This window comes from Lonchura striata, chromosome 5 (genome assembly GCF_046129695.1).
Source record: "Lonchura striata isolate bLonStr1 chromosome 5, bLonStr1.mat, whole genome shotgun sequence".
NCBI classification, from domain to species: domain Eukaryota; kingdom Metazoa; phylum Chordata; class Aves; order Passeriformes; family Estrildidae; genus Lonchura; species Lonchura striata.
Genome location: NC_134607.1, coordinates 39,380,906 through 39,402,175, shown reverse-complemented (window position 1 = coordinate 39,402,175; position 21,270 = coordinate 39,380,906). Strand labels below are relative to the sequence as shown.

Below are 21,270 nucleotides of genomic sequence, written 5' to 3'. Positions count from 1 at the left end.
GAGAAAGTTCTCCTCCAAGAGTTTCTTTTTTGATATAATCCTGGTGCTCCTGGAGCCTTACAATAGAGGAACAAGAGCCAACCACTGAGTACCTGGTAGGTGCTACCTGTCTCTTATTTCCTGGTTTCACATGAACCCTTTTCCCTGTTTCTTTCAGCCTCCTTGCTAGAAGAAAGAAAAGCTGCAGCCTCTCTGTTTGCCCAGCTGCTGTTAGTGCCAGTTCATTAGCTGGTGACATGTCTCCACAGTGACTTTGTATTTGCTGGTCTAGCATTACACAGCACAGTTCACATAACAGTTACAGTGATGTTTCACATTTCCCAAATAGGACACTAAATCCCACATGTTCTTTAAACTAGGGATCTGACAAAGCACAGGCACACACATTTATCAACACAGCTGACTTCAAAAATTCCTGAGCTGCAGCATCCCGGAGGCTGAGAAGGTGAACCAGGGAAGGATTACCATGTGCCTGTCTTACTTTTCAATTCTTGCCTGGTCCATTGGGCTGGATATTTGATATGCCCTCTTATAGCACTTCTTGTGTTCTCTAGCTGAATAGCACCCCTAAAAATCTGCTAACTCCCAGGAATCTGAAGGAATCATCAGCATCAATGACTACAGCATGCACATTTTGTCTGTGAAGTCTTAATCTAGAACCACAGCACAGATTACAAATGCTAACCGCATGACAATGAAGGGGTTTTTAAAGAAGCTATAGTACCCATCTTTTTGTTGTTAAGATGATGGTGCTTCTCAACCCATGGATGAACCTGAAAAAGCTAGCAAAAGCAAATAAACCTTCAGAGCATGCTTAAATTCATAATGCAGGACTCTCCTTCACTGGAAACTTTGAAAGAAAAAGCTGAAGGAAACTATCAACACAGTTTGAAAAGGCATAAAGGAACCTTTGGCCATGCGGATAGGGTCCTGAGAAGCAGATGCACCCTTCCTAAGCATGGATCCATGCCCTGCCGAGGAAGACGAGTGTCTCAGTCACCAGATCCGCACTGAAAGAGAAGAAGTCTTCATTGTTTCTGTTGATACGGTGCCACCACGTACCACGTACTGCAAAATTAACAGAGAAAGACTGCCTTGTCAGAGGCAAGGGCTTGAACGGAGTGAGCCCTGGCTCTGGGCTCTGTTCCGACTTGTGGGCTCTTTGTTAGGGACTTTAATCCAAATTTCCAGTATATGCATGCAGCCTGCTGTCACACACACACCTGATGACTCCTGCGCTGCCCTAAGCGAGAGTGACAGGTCTCCATCATGGGCTTCTACAGATCAGCTAAATTCACCTCAGTTATTTTCCAGTACTTCGGTTAACAAGCAACCCGGGCCGCAGGGCACATGTCCCTTCCTGCGGGGCAGGACTGACAGCAGGCTTTGCGCCCGCGATGCCCGCGGCTCCGGGACAGCAGGTGAAGAGGGCGGCAAACAGGAGAGGGAGAGCAGAGGGTAGAGGAGAGGGGAAAGCAGCGCCCCGTCCCCGCTCCGGAGCGCCGAGAGGAGGCGCGGGGCAGCGGCGCGGGGCGGTGCCGGGCAGGGCCGGCCGCCCCGCAGCCCCCGGCCGGCGGGGCCCGGAAGGCGCCGCGCTCGCTCCCGGCCGCTGAGTGGCGGCGGCGCGTCACGTGCGCGCGGCCGGGCCGGGCCGGGCCGTGCCGGGCGGGCGGCGAGGGAGGGAGGGAGGGAGGCGGCGGTGCCGGGCGCGGTGCGACATGTCCCACCAGACCGGCATCCAAGGTACCCGCGCGGCTCCCCGCAGCTCCGCTCCGCGCTGCCCGCTGCTCCTCATGACAGCCGGCCCCGTCTCCGCCGTGGTCCTGCCGGGCGGGCGGGCGGAGCGCCTTTCTCCGCGGGTCGGGGCGCGGCGCTGAGCGGGCCGTTCCCGGCGGGATTTTCCCACTCCTGCGCTCTTTGTTTGCTGCCGGAGGAGCCCGTCCTTTGCGCCGGGCGAGCGACCGGGGGAACTGCCGCTGGTTTCGTCCCCGGCGGCCACGGCTCCGGGGTCGAACCCCTAGCGCCGTTCCCATTCGGGTGAAGCATGCAGGGCTTATCGGCCCAGCGAAGCGCGCCTGTCCGCCCCGGGGAGGCAGGGAGCCCGCCCGGGGCAAGTGTTCGCTGCAGAGCCCCATGGATGGCGGGCACGGCCCGCCTGGGCTCAGGTCGCTCCCGGTGCAGTTTTCCTGCGGTGGCGGAGGCAGCGTCGAGCCGGGGGCTGTCGCCTGCTCGGGGTCGCCGTACCGAGTTTGGGATGGGTCGGACAGCACGGGAAATGCGGGGATCGCTGCTGGGTCCGTCGGAGCGAGAGCTCTGGGGAGGAGCAGGAGCCCTGGCGTAGGAGGGTCCGCTATAAAGCCCATCACTGGAGAGAGGCCACAAAGGGGGAAAGTATGTGGGAACCTGTTTTCCCGTGCTTCCAGGCCTTGGACGGTGCGAGGAGCAATTAGAAGGAGACAGTATTGTTTCGCAGTATTAGCGGGTTCCCCTGAATCACAGAATTGCTAAGCAGGGATTATATAGCAGGATTATGGAGGGCTCGGGTTTTACTGTCTGGATTTCTGCAATCTCCGTGTTCGGTGACTAGTACCATGTACTTTGCCTGCTCTCCGGTATTTATTGTTGAAGGTGACTTTTGTCCCAGCACGGCAGCCCTTAGCTGCTCTTCTATGCCCTTTTTTGTCTATTAGCTGCATATGGTTTGCACTCTTTCCCCTCTCTTCCTTCCTTTGCATGCCAATCTTTGATCTTTTTTTGCAGCTTGTTGTTTTAAGTTCTTCAACCACTCTCAGGCTAGAGGTGCACCTGGAATGGCTTTAATTTTCCAGTCTGGGGAAACCTGTTAGTAAATCATAATCCCTTGTTCTCCTGGCAATGCTGGCAGGGAGGAGCAGAATACTCTGTTGTAAGCAAAAGAATGGCTAATCCTCTTCTGCAGCTCTGCTTCGTTTCTGAGAATCATTTGTCCTCGGAGGAGAGCTGTAGAGAACTCGGCAGCTTTCCTTTGGGAACCTGCCTCAGCAGGCACTCATCAGGAGTCCTGTTTGCAGCAATGCATCAGCCCTTGCCATTTGGAAGAGGAGTAGCTCTACTTGTGCCATTGCTGGCTTTAGCTACAAACAGGCTACTGTCACTCATAAACAATTACAATATTTGGCAGCATGGGCTGCTTTTTTCTGGAAACAAATGAAGTCATGGGCACAGTGATGTGTACCAGGCAGTTGCTAAAAGGACTGGACTTTTTAAACAGGCCAGTGCAGAAGAACACTGTAGGAAGTTACAGAATGCAGTAACTAGGGTGAAATACAATTGAATGAGTTTACAGTCCTCTAAATAATTTTAAAATAATATGCCCTGCAAAATAGTTGTGAAATAAGCCCAGATTTTGATTCGGTGGCCCTCTGCTATGCAGAAAGTTTAAACAGAAAATAATATAATTTTTGTGATTTTAAATACCTTCATGATGAAAAAAAAAACATAAATCACTTGATAGTGAGCTGGTTTCGTAAGTGTCTCTAAATATTTTTTCAGGAAACAGTTCTGGAATTGGTATAGAGACATGCTGTATTCTGTTCTTGTTTTGGTGTGTAGTGTTGAAATGAGATAATAAGGAACAAAAGGATAATAGACAAGAAGAGGACAAAGAATATTCTGGGGCAACAAAAAGTCTAGAAAATGGCACAATGTTTGGTTGCTCAGTGGAATGGTGAAGACCAACAGAGATGATTAGAAAAGCTGTCAGCAAATTACTGTGACGGTCTGCACTGGTTAGTGGGAAGAAGACAGCTGGGATGAAACTGGGGTTGAACTGGAAACCAAATGCAATTCAGTTTGCTTAACATGTTCTTTTAACATGCCATTTTGGACTCTCAGAATGGGCCTGGCGCCACTTGGACAAACATAAATGTAAAATGTTGTGAGTATGGGCAGTAATGTTGCTGGATACCATCTGTTCATTTGGCCTCAACCTGACTATAAATAATCTATTTTATTAGTTTCCTGGTTTGATGTTTGTTTTGCTGGTACTGTGCTCTATCCTATGGGATTACTTAAAGGACCAGCTTGCAATAAATGTTTCTCAGTAAATCCTTACACTCTCAGTCTCTGGTATAATTAAACCAATTTGCACTCAGATTATTTAGCAGAGCAGTTAAGATAACAATAGTCTTCACGCCAGTCAAGAGCACTTCTTCAGTGTGCTTACGGAAGTGAGTCTGTCATGTTGGTGGTATAGTGTCAATGTGATTTACAAGCATGTAAAAATATTTTAGTTACATTGTAAATTCACTATAAAGCTATCTTGTTACAGTAGGTTGGGGCTTGAACAATGTCCTCGACCATAGAAGGAGATAAGGAGGTATGAACGATGAGCAATGAGTGGTAGCTTTCACTGGTATGCTGCAGAGAGGTGCTCTCAGGAAAGACCATCACTTCAGCCAGACAAGCTCTAACATTTTCCTGGCAGGCGTAACGTTTCTGTCTGAAAGTTTGTACTAAGCCTGCAGACTTCTTAAAGCTTTTGTAATTTGAGATGCGTCATATTTTTATTGTGTTGCTGTGTTAACTCTGAAACATGAGATTGATGATATGATGTCACCTGTAATTTTCACAATGTTGAAAATCATTTGGTATGCTAGAAAGCAGGGCTGTTTTGTAATGTTGCCTTTCATCTTTGTGTGGTATGCTGATGGTTGGAACAGTGTGCAGCATAGCAGCAGCATCACTCCTGGGTTTGTTTTGTTGTCCAACTTCAAAGCAAAGGGCCAGTTGTACATTTTTCTAGTGTTCTTACCCTCATTAATATTTTTTGTCCTAGGGAAGTGAAGTGTGTTAATTTGATTACTTTTATTTTCTCTTTTTCAGCTAGTGGAAGTGTTAAAGACATCTTTGTTGGAGCCAGAAATGGACAATACAGGCTTTTAAAAATAGTCATTGATAATGGTTAGTCAAATTTTATTCTTTTTTTCTGGTTCTTTTAGATATTTTCCTAGTTGTTTCAATGACTTACATGTACAATTGTTTGAAAAACAGAACTCGGCCAAACTTAATGTTACTAAGGCTTTTCATATACAGAAGGTAAAATTTAAATTTTGGCGATACTAAGCTTTTTTACTACAATACTACTGTATTTTTGTATTTGAATTTTTCTCCCAAATGTAATTTAATATTTTACCAAGAACTGCTGTGTATTTTGTATGGATGAGCTTATTCTTGTCTCTTATTAAAGAGTAGAGGAAATGAAAATTTCCACACCTGTGCAGCATTTGGACACTCTGGTTGCTTTCACTAGACAAAGAGCTAGTCTTACACAGCAACCAATCACCTTAGATGTAGAACTGTAAATTTTATAATGATATATCCTGGTTAAAAAGGCAGATAAAAGTGCTGCATGTAGAACGTCCTGCTAAAGCAAGTGTTTAAGTAGTATTCTGACTACATAGAAAATATCCTTATAAATCTGTGACTTTATTTAAATTTTCAAAGTTAAAACCGTTTCTTAAATCTCAACATATATGTATAAATAGAAAATTACATAGGTTCGATCAGAACTTGAGTTTGATTTTTGGACTTCTTGGCAAGGGATATAGGTTGCAAACATTGAAAGATAGATTAATAATTACTTTTATTTTCTTTAATAGCAATGTTGGTTGGTTGTATGATATTTCCTGGTTTAGTCCATCTTTTCAAGCATGTCAGTTGTCCACTTTGAAGGCATTTGTTTTAGACTCTATTTATTTACAATACACTAAAAAATCTGTTAGCTGGAGAAAGTTACATGTACATAGACAGATACACTTTAATTGGTAGGTAAATAACCTACTGTTACCTTCCTTGTGCTTGCTTTTCTTAGGAAGTCTTCCAATATTTTAATAAATTAGAGATTAATTTATTAAATTAGATTTCTTTAAGGCAGTGGGAATAGTAAGATTACAGGCAGGGCTTTGTGATAGTCTCAGTAGTACAAAGTAAATGCTGACAAAACATTGTTTTGGGTTTTTTTTTTCCATTAAGCAAGGCAAAACAATATGCTTTTGTGTATATGCTAATATACACAAAATATATATATGAAGTGAAGCCTAGAAATAAGATACAAATGTAATACTTTCCCTACTTTTTCATTTCCTATTTTCATTTCCTATTTTTTAATTTTTGTGTGCATGTATTAATGTGTATACATATATATAGATATAAACATATAGGTATTTCATCTCTGTAAGAAGCAGAATCCAGTCTTTGATAGTATTTTCTGCAGTTCAAAAAGAAACCTGTGAAACTCCCAGTATACTGGAAGAAGGGCAGTTGCTTCATCTGTCTTCAGGAGCTTTAAGTAACAGATAATATTCAAATTGTGTTTTGCTAATCTGAGTTAATAAGGGAAGAGATTTGCTGCTGGGCATGAAGCTCCTCTTGCTGTATCTTAAATCCAAGTGGGTATAAATCCACTTAGAGTTCAGAATTCGCAAGTACATTCCGAATACCCTTGGTTTAGGTGTACAACTCCAGGTAGTTCAAATATTTTGTGTCTAATTCAAAGGGCCAAACACCCTTGCCCTGAGCTGTTTGTGTTCTGTGAGTTACTGTGGTAGAATGCTCTGCTTGAAGTTTTGCGATAGAGGCATTTGTGTGCAGTTGTACTTTTGTATGAAATTTTACAAGTTAAGCCCTAGACTCTCAAAAGGTGATTTGTATACTAGGTACTATGATGGTCTTCAAACTGTTGCAGGATGCCATTTAAACAAGGTATTCCTATTCCACTTGTGTGGGCTAGTATTTCTTGGGAAGCTGATAAATGTTTTGTAAGACGGTATGCTAACACTTTCATTTGGAAACTGAGATGTGATTATAAATAAGAGAAAAATCTTATTGCTGCAGCTGTTCACATAATTAGATATAAGTGAAGTATTCTATATCAACTTAAACGAATTACGCATAATAAACAACTTTAGTCATTTAAAGAGACCACAGCTATGAAGCTATATTAGAAAGAGGTTTATCAACTTTCATAGTCAAGTTAGTGATTAGAGCAAGCATATTCATTCCAAACTCCTTTCATGGTATAACTGGGTTATTGACTCCTGACAATGAGTACAAACACTAACATGTTATACCAAGAGCATCAGTAATTATAATTCTAACATTTGAAAGTTTATTCTTAACTTACTAATACTGAGGTATTCCAAGTTAAAAAATAAACTGTTAGAACACAGTTCTTATTTCCCTTCCCTTCTTTCCCTTTAGCTAAAAAAGCTAACATCATTAGTATCACTTCAGATCAAAGAACTTGATGACAACCAGCACGTTACTTCTCAACTGTCAGAGTTTCAGTTAAAGTAAGTTAGGGTTTGAATATACACAGCTTTTGTAGTAATTCACCCACTTTTACACTGACTGTTCTTGCATTCCATTCTTCTGGGCATAAATGGTTGGATGACCAATTAACTTCTTATTGTAATTACTAATTTGACAGATGCTATTAACTGTATTGTTGCTAACCTGTAGCTTTGGTTATTGATTTTAGAGCAGCTTGTTGTGGGATCCTCTAGACAGCCAGTTGGATCATGGGAAAAGGATTATGATTCCTTTGTCCTTCCCCTTCTTGAAGACAAGCAACCATGTTATATATTATACAGATTAGATTCACAGAATGCTCAAGGATATGAATGGATCTTCATTGCATGGTCACCTGATCACTCTCCTGTAAGTAATAGTCATCAGAGCCTTCATGTTAATAATTTTTCAACAGTACCATTTGATCTGAATCTGAGATATGAAGGAAAAGGATTTCAGGAATCCCTTTCAGGATTTCCCCTCACATTCCCAGAAGAAAACTAGGAAAATGTTTATTTAAGATGATTAAAGAGCAAATCAGTACGTCTAGATGGAGTACAGCTGATCCAATGTATTTTTAGACTAACTGGGGGACACAATACAGTTTTTTGCCCTGTTTGTCTGTCTTAATGTCAGTACTTCAGAAAATTTATGAAAGGATATAGGACAGAAATCTTAATGGGTGGTCATATAGAGGAGAATTATAGTGTGAGCTCAAGCTGTTTATTCTGTTTGGCTTGCTGGCTGCCAAGCTGGCACTTGTATATATGTAGTGTGCCACAGAATACACTCCTCCTTAGTGGTTTGAGAGCATGGGAGAGGACTAAGGTCAGAATTAAGGATTTCTAGGAGGAACTATGTCATGACAGTGGGCCCCCAGCCTGGTAATAATTAGCACTGACTCCATGATTCACAGAAGGCTGATCAATCTCTTTATTATTAAGAAACCCATTGCTTTTATAGACAGTTATGACACAACTGGAATTGATTAGTCCTCCAGTCCAAACACCATCACCAATGCCTAATTAAGAAACCACCTTTTGGTAAACAGATCTCCATAACACATTTCACTTGTTCACAACAACAGGTGCAGCAAGTGAAGATAAGAATTGTTTCTCTCTTTTCTCTGATCTTCTCACAGACTTTTCTCAGAAGGGTCTGGGAAAGTTGTCTCTATGGCCAGAGAGCTGCTGCCACAGAACCAGGATACCGGTTCTGGGAATGTGAGATAAGGGAAGGCAGAAAGAAAGTTGATCCAGTATTCCTACTGCTTTCACTAGCAGTTAGGAAAAAATAAGACACCAAAAGTTGGTGTGTGTAGAGACGATTATGTGGAAAAGGTGAAGTATTGTGGAGTGGATAACATGATGGTGAAATAAAGTGGGAAGGTGGGACTGCTGAGAGAGGAGTAAGTGACTATGTTAGAAAACAAGTTTGTAAGGAGCAAACATAATTTTTCCACTCTGTAGTTGAACCATAACTATCTGAAGTCGCTATCAAATTCAGAGTAATAATGAGTTACTTCTAGTCTGCTTTTTTGCTGTCTGTTGCATCCATTAGTACACAGATGGTGACAACAGATTCAAACAATTGTGGTTTTTCCCATTTAAAATTACTAATGATTATGTTGATTTTTTTCCTATTTAAAAAAAAGCTCATACTCCAACTAAAGTTGCAATTCAATTTTGAAGTTACTTTGATAATACATAGTATCATGACCTTGTGAGTTTAATAGTATGAGTAAGTATCATGATTCACAGCTTTACAAGTTTATTGTGCAGTTTCAACACTTGAAATACTTGTTCAAGAAAGATGTTTGTTAATGGACTTGGTACACCAACATGCTGGATTCTCTGTGTACAGCAAAACTTTGCAAAGGAACCAATCCAAAGAGCTACTGTTTGTATTATATGCTAGGTTCGTCAAAAAATGTTGTATGCAGCAACCCGAGCAACACTTAAGAAAGAATTTGGAGGTGGCCATATTAAGGATGAAGTATTTGGAACAGTACAGGTATGTTTTTATTTTCAAAGTCAGGACACTGACTTTAAATACTGAATATAGTAGCTGGTGTTACTGGTATGAATGCGGGTTGCTTATGGTCTTTTTGGATTAAGGAAAAATGAGTTAAAAGCTATGTGTGTTATTCCAGTGTTAAAGTGTATTTGAGCTCATTTGAACAAGTTAATAGGTATACTTAACATTGTCAAGCTTAGAAGTCCATGCTTCAAATGGTTATGAAAACTAAAGAACCTAAGAATAATAGGAATATCTCTTAATCTCACTGAATGAACATGAGTCCTCTAATGGAATGGAAAGAATTGGAGGTTTGGGGAAGAATAGAGGATATTACAGGGGGAAAAAAAGCTATGAAAGAGAAATGGGCTCTTGTGGTGGACATGAGACTAATAATTCTGTTGCTCATTCAGTAAATAATTTGTTATATTTATCATTAACCTGTCATGAAGGCTTCATTATCCTAACAAACATGTGGAGAGGCTGTATTCTGGGGAGCAGATAACTGACTTGCTAAGAGGGTTTACGGTTAGGGGTCCTGTTATTTTTTTCTTGTCTGTTCAATCAACCAGTCTCTCACTGTCACTTGCACTAAACCATTAGCAGTCTATGTAATATGTGGAATTTGTGTCTAGCCCTACAAGTCTGAGCTTCCATCTCAGTTGTGAGGAAGGGGCATTATATCTGTCTTGCTCTTACTTCAGAATGGGCCTGGGGCACATGGAAGATGATATTGATATAACTCACTTTTCCCAGGCTCATTATGTTACAGCTTATATATCTCTAAATTGCTGGTTTCAGTGTCTTTATAAATTTCTTAATTGTTGCTGGCCTGTTTGAAAATCACAGCTTCTTCAAGGTGTTAAAGTTGCTGATCTCACTGAGGATCATGATAATCAGTATCCAGTGGGTTACTTCATCTTTATTTTGTTAAACCTAAGGATGGTTTGGTTGCAACAAACACTGTTATTGTGGTGGAACCTTATTATGGTCCCACATGCTAATTCATATGTATTAAACTGGATACCTCTGGGCTTCTGAAACAAGACATAATGGAATATTGGAATATTCAAATAAAATTACTATAACTGTATGGAAGGCAACTACTTTTTGCAATGCTCCATAGAAAATCTTTGAAGAAAAGTTATATTCTAAAAAAATCCTAATAAATATTGATATTGTGCTTTCAGGATGATGTTTCACTGAATGGATATAAGAAATATTTGATATCACAATCCTCCCCTGCACCTTTGACTGCGGCAGAAGAGGAACTTCGACAAATTAAGATTAATGAGGTACCAAAAATGTTTTCAGGCATGTGTGGGAAAAGCTGCAGAGTTCCAAATACATTGTAGGGAAATGCCTTTCCAGGGTAAAAAAAGGCAGAACAGAAAATGGAAAGGTTCAGAAAGTGTGAATGGATGAGCATATAAATGTACTTCTCAGTGGGTTGAAACTGCAGTATGATGATGGCTGGAGTTGAAGTGGCATGAGTGATCTCATGGCATTTAAAAGGCCTAGTGTCCACATCAGAGGCCTGGCAACTGCAGAGCTTAATTGTTGCAACTTCAGCTTTTAGTATCACTGGATGTCCTTGTGAAGGGTGATCAGGTGCTGGCACTGGTTGCCCAGGGAGATTATGGGGTCTCCATCATGGACATATTCAGAAGATGTTTGGTCAGCTAGCTGAGCAGCTGGCTCTAGGTGGCCCTGATTGAACAGTGTCATTGGACAGGATGACCTACAGAGAGGCTTCCAAGCTCAGTCATTGCCACATGCGATTGCCCCGATGCATGGCAGAAATTGTAGAAAAAACACAGAATAGCAATTATTACAGTGAGTGATTGCCAAGAGAATTTCAGCAGCCTTATTTTTAGAAGAAGGGTACATAGTTTTTAGTACCACTGCACTTGTCCTTAAGACTGAGAGGAAAAGAAGAGGATCCCAATAAAAATAAACATAAATCCAAACCAAACAGCTGATCACTTAAGAGACTGATTCGCTTATGCTACAAATACCTTTTAGAAAGTCTCTATCAAATGCCTTTAACCAAAAGAATTGATGATTGCTAGCTAGCTAGTGACTGAAAAGTTTCAGAGGATTCTTCTTAACACATTTTTTCTTCATTTGAACACTTGTTTATGTCAGATGTATATTAAAATATGTGCTGAACTTACCTGTTCTTTAGACTTATATGTTAGAGCTGTGGTACATGTGTTTGAAGTATTATTTGTTTCTGCAGCTGGATACCAAGCAACCATTGTGTTAAATACAGATGTGTATCTTTTGTTTTCACTTTACTCTGCTTTTGCTGCAACTTTGTTGTTTATTGACTTTTTTCCCCAGTGGTGTCTTTTGTTAGTTTTCATGTCTGATTTTAACAATTAAATGCAGAAATACATTCACCATCATTAAATACTGCATTTTACTTCATCAGCTTAAAAAAACCAAAACAATATTGAATGTAAAACTTCTGTGGGATCAGTGATCACTTCTCGTATTAGTGTATGTACTACATACAATGTGTTTAAAAGGTGATTCATGCAAACCAAGTCTTTGTGTTCTGAAATTTCAGCAGCAATACCTTTGCTTTTCAGTGACACATAAATTATATATTGCTGCCATTTTGGCTTTGTTTGAAACATCTCAGAATACATTAACTTACTTCATTATTCTCTTCATTGTTTCCACCATTACAAACCCTGTAATTAGACATAGAAAACAAAAAGCTTTCTGATTTTAAAAAGTTTTCCATATGTATATTCTTTCATAATTACCCTAAGAAATATTTTACTGGGCCAGATCAAAGGATCATCTAGTCTGTTGTCAAGTCCTTGAGAGAACAGCAGAAAACTAGGAAGGATGTTGGAGCAGGGCAAGAAGGTCATAATTACCTTAAATACTCTTCTGTTACCTCAACATTTGCAGGTAGGGAGCTTCCTGCACAAAAGATGACATCTTACTATATAATTCTTCTTAATGGGTTTTTCATCCATCATCTAGTCTTGTCATTTCTATAAATCCACATAAAGATTTTGCTGGCCAGGGGTCCTGTGGCAGGATATTCCACAGCTTGACAAAATACTATGTAAAGAACCACTGACTTTTCTCTAGAATCTCTAGTTTATTCTGATAGCTTTACAGATAGTATGGTGAAGGCAAAGAGTCGTTCAGTCAATTCTCAGTTTCCCCCTCCCCTTAGATAAAGCTTTCTGTATCCCAGAATGCCAACCATACCCTGGGCTGCATCAAAAGCAGCGTGGCCAGCACGTAAAGAGAGGTGATCCTTCCCCTCTGCTCTGCACTGGATCCCACCTGGAACACTGCATCCAGCTCTGGGGTACTCAGCACAAGAAAGACATGGACCTGTTAGAGTGGGTCCAGAAGGGGGCCATAAAAATGATCATAAGGCTGGAATATATTCGCTGTGAGAAAAAGTTGAGAGAGTTGGGGTTGTTTAGACTGGAGCAGAGAAGGCTTCAGGGAAATCTTAGTGGCTTTTCAGTACTTAAAGGGGTTTATAAAAAATAAGGGGACAGATTATTTAGGGGACAGATTTAGGGCCTGTTGCCATAGAACAAGAGGGAATGGTTTTAAACCAAAACAGGGTATGTTAGATTAGATATGAGCAAGAATGTGTTTTATGATGAGTGTGAAGAGGTACTGGAAGAGTTTGAGGTACTGGAAGAGAGAGGTGGTAGATGCCCCATCCCTAGAAACATTCAAGGTCAGGTTGGATGGGGCTCTGAGCTGCCTGATCTATTTGAAGATGTTGCTGCTTTCTGGAGGAGGGGGAAATTGGACTAGATCACCTTTAGAGGACCGTTCCAACCACAACTATGCCATGATTCTCTATCCATAGACCTCTGTTGTATTCCTTATTAGTTATCTCTTCCAGGCTGACAAGTCCTAATTTGGGTAGTTCTTCCTCCTAAACAACGCACTCCATACTTCTGATCCTTTTGCTTTTCTCTGCAGTTTTTCCAGTTCTGCTATATAATTTATGAGATGGAGGGATGGGGAAGCCAGATCTGCATGTGGTATTCAAGATGCAGGCATGTTACTGATATCTACAGTGCGTAATAACATGTTCTGTTCTCTACTCTTTTTTTCTAACAATTTGTAAAATATCATTTGTGGATGGGGAGTGTTTCAGTTTTTGTGGTGGTTTTTTTTTTTTGTCTTGGGGTTATTTTCAGATTTAGTCAGAATGATATGCAAGGTCTTGCTTCTGAATGGTAGTAGCCAGCTCAACCCCGTCACCATACAAGTAGAAAAAGAGGTTTTTTTTTCCTCTGCATACATTTACATTTATTCACAGGATATTTCATCTGCCATTGTATCCAGCACTCAGCAGCCATTACTAACTAAACCTTAGCAGTGTGAATTTAAATATTCTTAAGCGACTTAGGTGGTTCTGTTCATTTTCCTATATCTGGAGTTACTGGGTTACTCTCTTCCCTTGTCTATCTCCACACTTCACAGCCTGTTTTTAAGTTTGGAGTATTTATTTTCTACCTGTATTTTAATATGGATTCTAGAGTATGGTATTTTATGATAGTTTATTATTTTCGTGATGCCTATTTTACATTTGGCAGTCAGGCTTTTATGCAGTTACATGTTTTGCAAAAGATTTTTTCTATAACCTTGTTCATAAATTTATCAATTGTGCAAAGTAAGCTCTCCATCTGCTTTCTTTTTCTTTCCTTGTTACTGACAAGCTGTTCTTTAAAATGTGAAGTATAAGTGTTGCCACATATGTTTGTTTTTAATTTTTTTTATCAGTTTGTTTCATATTTTATCGTTACCTCTTTTTAATAAAGCTGCACATCTTCTAGTTGATAGATCTAAAGTAGGAAAGGTCCACACTTTCCATTTGGTACATTTTTTTTTACTTTTGCAGCTTCATAACCAATGTTAAATGTAATTGTGAAACTTTAAAAGGAAGTAAATATATTATAAAAACAGTACTTAGACAATAAATTAAGATTGAAGAAGACTGGAGGCTGGAGCTCATTTTAAGAGAAAAGGAATGAATAGTAAGATAAACATAAATTCTTGAACATCAGCTTTAAAATAACTGTTGTCTCCAATAATATGACACTAATATAACTGGATTATGAATAATTGTCTGGCTTGTCCTGGATTTTTATTTTTTTTACTTTGTGGTAGACCTTCTAGAAATAATTATGCTTTTGTTTGTTTGTTTTGTTTTATTTGGTTTTTGTATAGGCTGTTTGGAGGAGTATGTTGAAGGAGGAAGGAGAGTAGAAGCTTTATTTTTCCTTCTAGAAGATCAGTTTGTCTCATAATTTCTCTCTTCCTTCAGAAATTTTGACTCCCTAGAAATCGTGTCTTTGTTTTGATCTAAAATTTTTTAAGCTATAACAAAGTTTATGAGGAATATTTTCAGTTCAAAAGTATAACACAGCATATGAAAATCAATTTTTTTTTTTTTTTCCTGGATTATTGTGTCTATACCAGATTTTAACTTAGAACTTCTTCACTGACACTTGAATCAATTTTCCCTCTGATGATTTTGTTGCTCTGCGAAGCAGAACTGTTACAAAGATAAGAAACTTTGCAGGCTGGCAAACAAACATGACCTGTAAATTAAAAAATACAAATCTTTTGTACATGGGGATGATTTCTTGGGGTGGTTTATTTTTGGAATAGCTACTGCTAACTCTGTGTGTAACCATATGGAATGAATTGTCAGTCATTGTCAGTCACTGAAACTAAATGGCTGCAGAGGTTTCTTTTAACAACTCAGCTGACTTGTGTTCCAGGTACAGGCAGATGTTGGTGTAGATACCAAGCATCAAACACTGCAAGGAGTAGCATTCCCCATTGCTAAAGAAGCTATTCAGGCTCTGGAGAAACTGAAAAATAAGAAACTCAATTATGTACAACTGGCAAGTATAACATATTTTAACTGTTTTTAAATAATGAGTATAAAATGGATTACCCACATATTAAACAATGTGTGTTGATGTAGTATGCTGTTTTTTTGTATATTAACTATATTTATGTTTGCTTTGTTTACAGCAAATTGATATGAAAAATGAAACTATTGTTTTGGCCAACACACTTGATACTGAACTTAAGGACTTGCCAAAAAGAGTTCCAAAGGATGCTGCACGTTACCACTTTTTCCTGTACAAGCACACACATGAAGGAGACTATTTGGAATCCATAAGTATGAGAAAATTTTTCAAATTTTTTTTCGTATGAAACTTCACTGACTTCTTTCAAATTCCTTAGGAATTTTGAGTCAGAGAGAACGATGTGTCAGCACGACCATAAATTTTAGAGTCATTTGGTTGTGAAACTGAACTTGTGAAGGAGAGCTCTTATATTTGTAAAGTAGTGAGCTATCCCTGTTGATTATGAGCATCCATAAATGTGAAAACATACAGATACTGGCCATTCTCTTATCCTCTGTTTGAAATTAAACACTCGCTGAAGCAAAAAAGCTCCAGAACAGCACTACATTTTTTGCTTTCAGATTGCATAGTTGCTTTCCATTGCCTTTCTACTATAAATGGTTTTATGATACAGCTTTTGATAGAGTGTATTTGTGGTGTGTTTTCTTTTCCTGCAGTTTTCATCTACTCTATGCCAGGGTATACCTGTAGTATACGAGAACGAATGCTCTACTCTAGTTGCAAAAGTCCATTGTTAGAAATTGTAGAAACACAGCTGTGGATGCACATAGTTAGAAAGGTAAGTGCAGGGGGGTTGTATGGGTATTTTCTCCATACCTGTCTTCCCTTCTTAATGGAAAACTGTAACTGTCTCTGTCACCACCTTCTCTAAACAATGACAAGTGTACCTTAGTTTGTCCTGAACAGGACATAATTGTTGATGGAGCTAGAGATACGAAGTTAAGTCTTGAAGTTTTACTCTGTTTCATAATTTCTTAACTCTTATCTTGAAAAGATATTCCTTGTGCATCAAGGAAGTATTTGAGTATTGAGGACTTCTATAAAGTCCTTTGAAGGACTTTATAGAATAAACATGATTTCTTAATCAAAGTTGTGCCTTATTTTTCTAACATATTGCTGTTGTTAAATACTAAATTTCTTTAAGCCTAAGTTATGTAGGGATTTTCAAAATAATTTCAAACTGCAGTTCTGAAAATTAGAGCTGCTATCTTATGAGTCTTGATGGGGCAAGTAAGCTGATCTTTTCACACTGTATAGATTTTACTGCAATGAAAAAAGTTGCTTCTCATCTCCGAGGCAGAGACCACAGAAATGGTCCACTTGTGACCTATGGTTACTTTTTTAACACTTCTGCAGAAGCTTAGTTTCTGTAGAGATTATGTTTACCTGAAAAACAGAATTAATACTAACCATTTTTGTGAGATGACATTAATTAACTAGATTTTTGCTATGTATATTTTTATGTAATTATTTTTTTGAAATTGCCTTTCTACAACAAAACTAAAGCACCATGTGACTCCTGAAGATTCCTGCAGACAGACATTTCTGAAGCATGTACTTGTAACAGCAGAACTGGGGCTGGCAAGTCTGTCAAGTGTTATGCTTGGCTGGGCATGAAGTGCTGAATGCTCAGCACAGCAATGCCATAGCATTTCTCCTGAATTCTAAATTCCTGCAATTTAAAACAGTGGAATTTGGCTTGAGAACACTATTTTCTTTCTATTTGGTTTCATGTATCTAGATTTTGAAAACTAAAACACTCCCCTCCCTTTTGTTCATTATTTTAGCTTTTCCTTGCTAAACACTTGAGTACTTGCTGAGTGGCAGTAGCTAGCTAATAATATGAGCTTTATACTCCTCCCCCTCTTTCTCAAGAGATTACAATATGCATGCACATTGCACTACATGTAGTGTTTAAAACATGTTATAGTGAACAATTTTGATTCTTAAAATGTGTAAATATTTAAAATGAGTAAGTAAGCACTAGTTCATGTGGAATGTGTTCTTCTAATTAGTGTTAACAAGTACACTGTGCCAAAGCTTGGGACAAAAAGAAGTCCTTAGCATATGTACAATTTAGTTGTGCTTACATTTCAGGAAAATAATTAAGTCACAGTTAATAGTGGTAAGAGTGTAGGGGAGTCTTAGAAAAACCAGCGAGTATTTCTCAGGGCATTAGGCACAGGTTGGAGAACTTTTCATGCTTGACTTTGAACATTACTGCACATGTGGTTTTAATATAGTATTGAGTATCAGCAACATTTCTAAATGTTTTTGACTTTGAGTATGATGTTTTTTTGTGCCAGATTGAAATAGATAATGGTGATGAGTTAACTGCTGACTTTCTTTATGAAGAAGTACATCCAAAACAACATGCTTACAAACAGAGTTTTGCTAAACCAAAAGGTCCTGCAGGGAAGAGGGGAATACGAAGACTGATCAGAGGTCCAGCAGAGACTGAAACACCTAGTGATTAGAAACTGTGTTTGTATTTGTTAGTGTGAGAAATGGAATTCTGGCTTTTGATAAGGAACTGAAATCATTCCATTCATAGATGCTAAGGATAATAAAAAGCTCTTTTTACTCTTCTCTTTTCTGACCTCAACACTTTTTATATTATTACATGATTATATTTGTTGACCATGTTTTATGACATATAGAAGAGATAATTATTTTGAAGCTAGAAGAAAAAAACTAAGCTAGTACCCCTTTATTTTAATTTAGAATCCATTATTTAATAGCTGTACATGTGATCATAAACTTTGCAGACATAAGACAATGAAGTCCATGTATTCTGTGAGTAAGTCACAGCTGTATTCTTATGCATGAACCTAAATCTAGTTAAAGCTCTAAGACTTTCCATGTGAGAAGAGATGAAGGACTACATAGCATTGTCCCAATTAAAACTTTATTTCTCCTTGTAGCAGTTAGGGACAATAGTATAATAGAAGGTTGTCTTTGGATTTTGACAAGATGGATTGCTGGATTTTGTTGTTGTTTTGTTTGTGTTTTTTTTTTTTTTCCTTGCAATGGAAAAGATAAACTAAAATCAGTTATTGTTCAATTAATGTAAGCATTCAGGAATAGGTGGACATTTTCCGTGACAAGAACTTGGTCATCTAAAATTTATAACTAATTTAATGAATTATCTTTTAAAGAAATCTGGCATAAAACACAATAGCTTTTCCAGACTTCTGTATCACTCATGTTACATATTAGGTACTAAATGACCAAGTAAAAGGAGATTAAAAGTCAATGAGTTAGTATACTCAATAGATTATGGAGCTGCTTTCAGAACAATATGTCTAAAGTATCTAAAAAGTAATTAATTATTGGTGCAGTTGGATATAAAAACGTGTAAGTTCAGTAAAAATTGAAGCAGTCTTACTTCATAACATTGAATTATCCTTGAGGTCCTACTGTGTTTGCACTATCAACTGCATTTTTACTTTCAAAGTATTCTGAAAATTACTTTTTCTAAGTGTTTGAACTTCAATTGTAACTTGCATTTGTTAGTTAAGTCCAGCTAGGTCTTGAATAACTGCTGGCAGCAAACCCCTAGTTAGGATTTCGATTATTTTTTTCCTCCCTTCTTCCCTTCTTTAAAATACTTAAATCAGCTAGAATAGTCTAAACTTGATTGAACTGTAAGTAATGTGTTTAACAGGAAGAGGAAACGTAAGTTATTTTAATAAGTGCATTAAGGGGGAATTGGATGTGGAAATCAAGTATTGGATGACCTTAAATATTTAAAACTGTGTGATGAAGCAAAGTACTTGTGAATAGATTATATTCCCAGTGAGGACTTGCTTTTTAGTGTCTTTTATGTGACCTTTGTGGGTTTTGAGTTTTGTTGATTTTGGATTTTTTAAAGCTACATGGGAGTTGCCAGCTTTGGTTTATTGGATATTATCCTAGCTCCTGGATATACGCATAGAGCTGAATCGTGTGTTTACTTGGTGGAAGATGGAATTTAACCTAGTTTTGTAGGGCATAATGTTTTGACAGTAGTAGTTCCTGACAAAAAAATGTTTTATCTATTATTTTGTTTGGCTATACTAGCTTACTATTGACATCTGAGATTGCACTATATAATGTGATGGTTGCAATAGTTGGTATCTCCGTGGGTTTTTTATATGCAGCAGCAATTTTACACTTCAGCTTTTTTTTTCATTTAATTTTACACACTACATCAGTCCAATTCAATAGCTCTTGATCCTCAGCTAATCTCCTGCTTGCTCTTGTGTTCTTTAACTGCCTCTTGCGTTCTGTACTGTGTGTCAGGCAGGTGTCATTGTTTTTTGAATATGGTTGCTGTGTGTGCAGCTCACTGTATGCTGTAATGAAATGTATTTTTAGAATAACTCAAGTATTTGTAACACACCTAATTCACTTTGGAATTTTTGTTTTGGTTTGGTTTTAAGGAGTGTAGCATTTAAAAATTACTGCTAGGGGGTTGTTTGAATTTAGTATTCCTGCCCTTACGCCAGCTGTTGCAAGAGTGCACATACCTCTACACTTTTTTGAGCCAGTAAAGAAGTCCAGCTTCTTAAGATTAAATGTTTTAAATAATGAACAGTTTGACCCGATATGGTTGTGTGCATGTTGTGGGGGTTTGTTGGATGTCTGTTTTTTTTTTTGCTGTTGTTTTTGGTTTCTGTTTTTGTTTCTTTGTGCAATCCTGCCCTAGGTAGATGAGGATAGGAGATGGAAAAACTTAATCTGGAGAATGATGAGAGCTGGTTAAGTGATTATGCAAGAGCATTTATGATGAGCTGCTTTAGAGTTAAGCCCAAACCAGACATTGTGAATTTCCCTATGTGAAAATATTCTATGTGATATACACACCCAGCCCAGACAGGAGTCAGTCATGCCCTGAGCATGTCTCCCCCTCACTTTTTCCCAAAAAGAGAATTGTATGAAGTCTTGCACTGCTGGCTGCTTCTTCAGGCCTCTTGTAGCTATTCGCCTAACAGCAATAAGAATTATCTGTTCTTTTTGTACAATCTATCATGTTTACATCTACATAGTTGCCTCCACTTCTGTTCACGAATGTTCAGAACCAGGGCAAAATGTGGGCATTAATCAAAGTTGCTCCATTAACTGTCTCTGGTCATTAAATAATTGAAAGTGTCCATTCAAATTGTTGTTGGCCTTCAGAAAGCTCAAAAGCAATGCAGCTGCTTGCAGTTAACTCACAAGCTATTAAAAAGTTAATCAGCAGGACAGGTAATTATTTAATAAATGTTTATGTTGCAAGTTAGGGAGATCCCAGTCTTTTAAAAACACTCCTATCAACGGTTAAACTAATCAAGGTAAAAATTGCTTTGTTGCTTAGATTGACATTGTAAATAAAAAATTTTATCAGTGTGTTAATGTATTAAATGAAAGTCACCTTCAGATGCGAAAATTAACTAAGTTTACCGTATCTATTTTGTAATTTACTTTATAAATAAAGATTGATGCTTTAGCTTGGTGTTGTCTAAATCATTTCATAGTCTCTTTAATGAAGATCTATATTCTAAGATCAGAATGTGTAACAGGCAATTCCCATGGAACTAGAAAGTAACAGCGGAGTGTAAGAAGGGAGGTGAGCAGTAACACAGCTCCTGGTTTTTGCTTTTAGAGAAAAATCACTTTTTTAGAAACAGCTACTTTCTCATCGCTTTATGGGAGCAGCACCATGACAGAATCCAAGCGTGTTCTTCTCTTGAGCTTTTTGTGCTTTCAGTAATATTCCCCTTCAAACATTTTAAAATGCTGAAGTAGTTGACTGGTGATTGAATAGTTCTATCTGTTCTTACTTGCTTAGCATGAACTACTGTACTATACTACTGGACTTCCAGTTCATGAAACTAAATCATCCCATTACAAGTATCTTGAATGACTCAAGTCAGTAACCTGTGTGCTAGTAGAAAGCCTTATTATAGTAACTAACACAAAGTAGTATGTATTCTAGGATAACTTAATGTTTTTG

The 21,270-nt window shown here is 38.5% G+C and overlaps 1 protein-coding gene across 4 annotated transcripts; it reads left to right on the top strand.

Moving 5' to 3' along the window:
• Nucleotides 1-1,656: 1,656 nt before the first annotated feature.
• TWF1 (twinfilin actin binding protein 1) lies at nt 1,657-20,763 on the top strand. Of its 4 annotated transcripts, none has more exons than XM_021545317.3 (9): nt 1,657-1,743; nt 4,864-4,941; nt 7,520-7,698; nt 9,247-9,342; nt 10,536-10,640; nt 15,135-15,260; nt 15,394-15,544; nt 15,950-16,071; nt 17,600-20,763. In XM_021545317.3, exons 1-9 carry the CDS (start codon nt 1,719-1,721, stop codon nt 17,768-17,770), a joined length of 1,053 nt encoding a protein of 350 aa, XP_021400992.1. In that variant the 5' UTR covers nt 1,657-1,718; the 3' UTR covers nt 17,771-20,763. The 4 variants fall into 4 exon arrangements, with proteins under 4 accessions (XP_021400992.1, XP_021400993.1, XP_077639608.1 ...); XM_021545318.3 differs by lacking the exon at nt 17,600-20,763 and adding an exon at nt 16,800-17,536; XM_077783483.1 differs by lacking the exon at nt 1,657-1,743 and having other exon boundaries at nt 4,914-4,941; nt 7,632-7,698.
• The last annotated feature ends 507 nt before the right edge of the window (nt 20,764-21,270 follow it).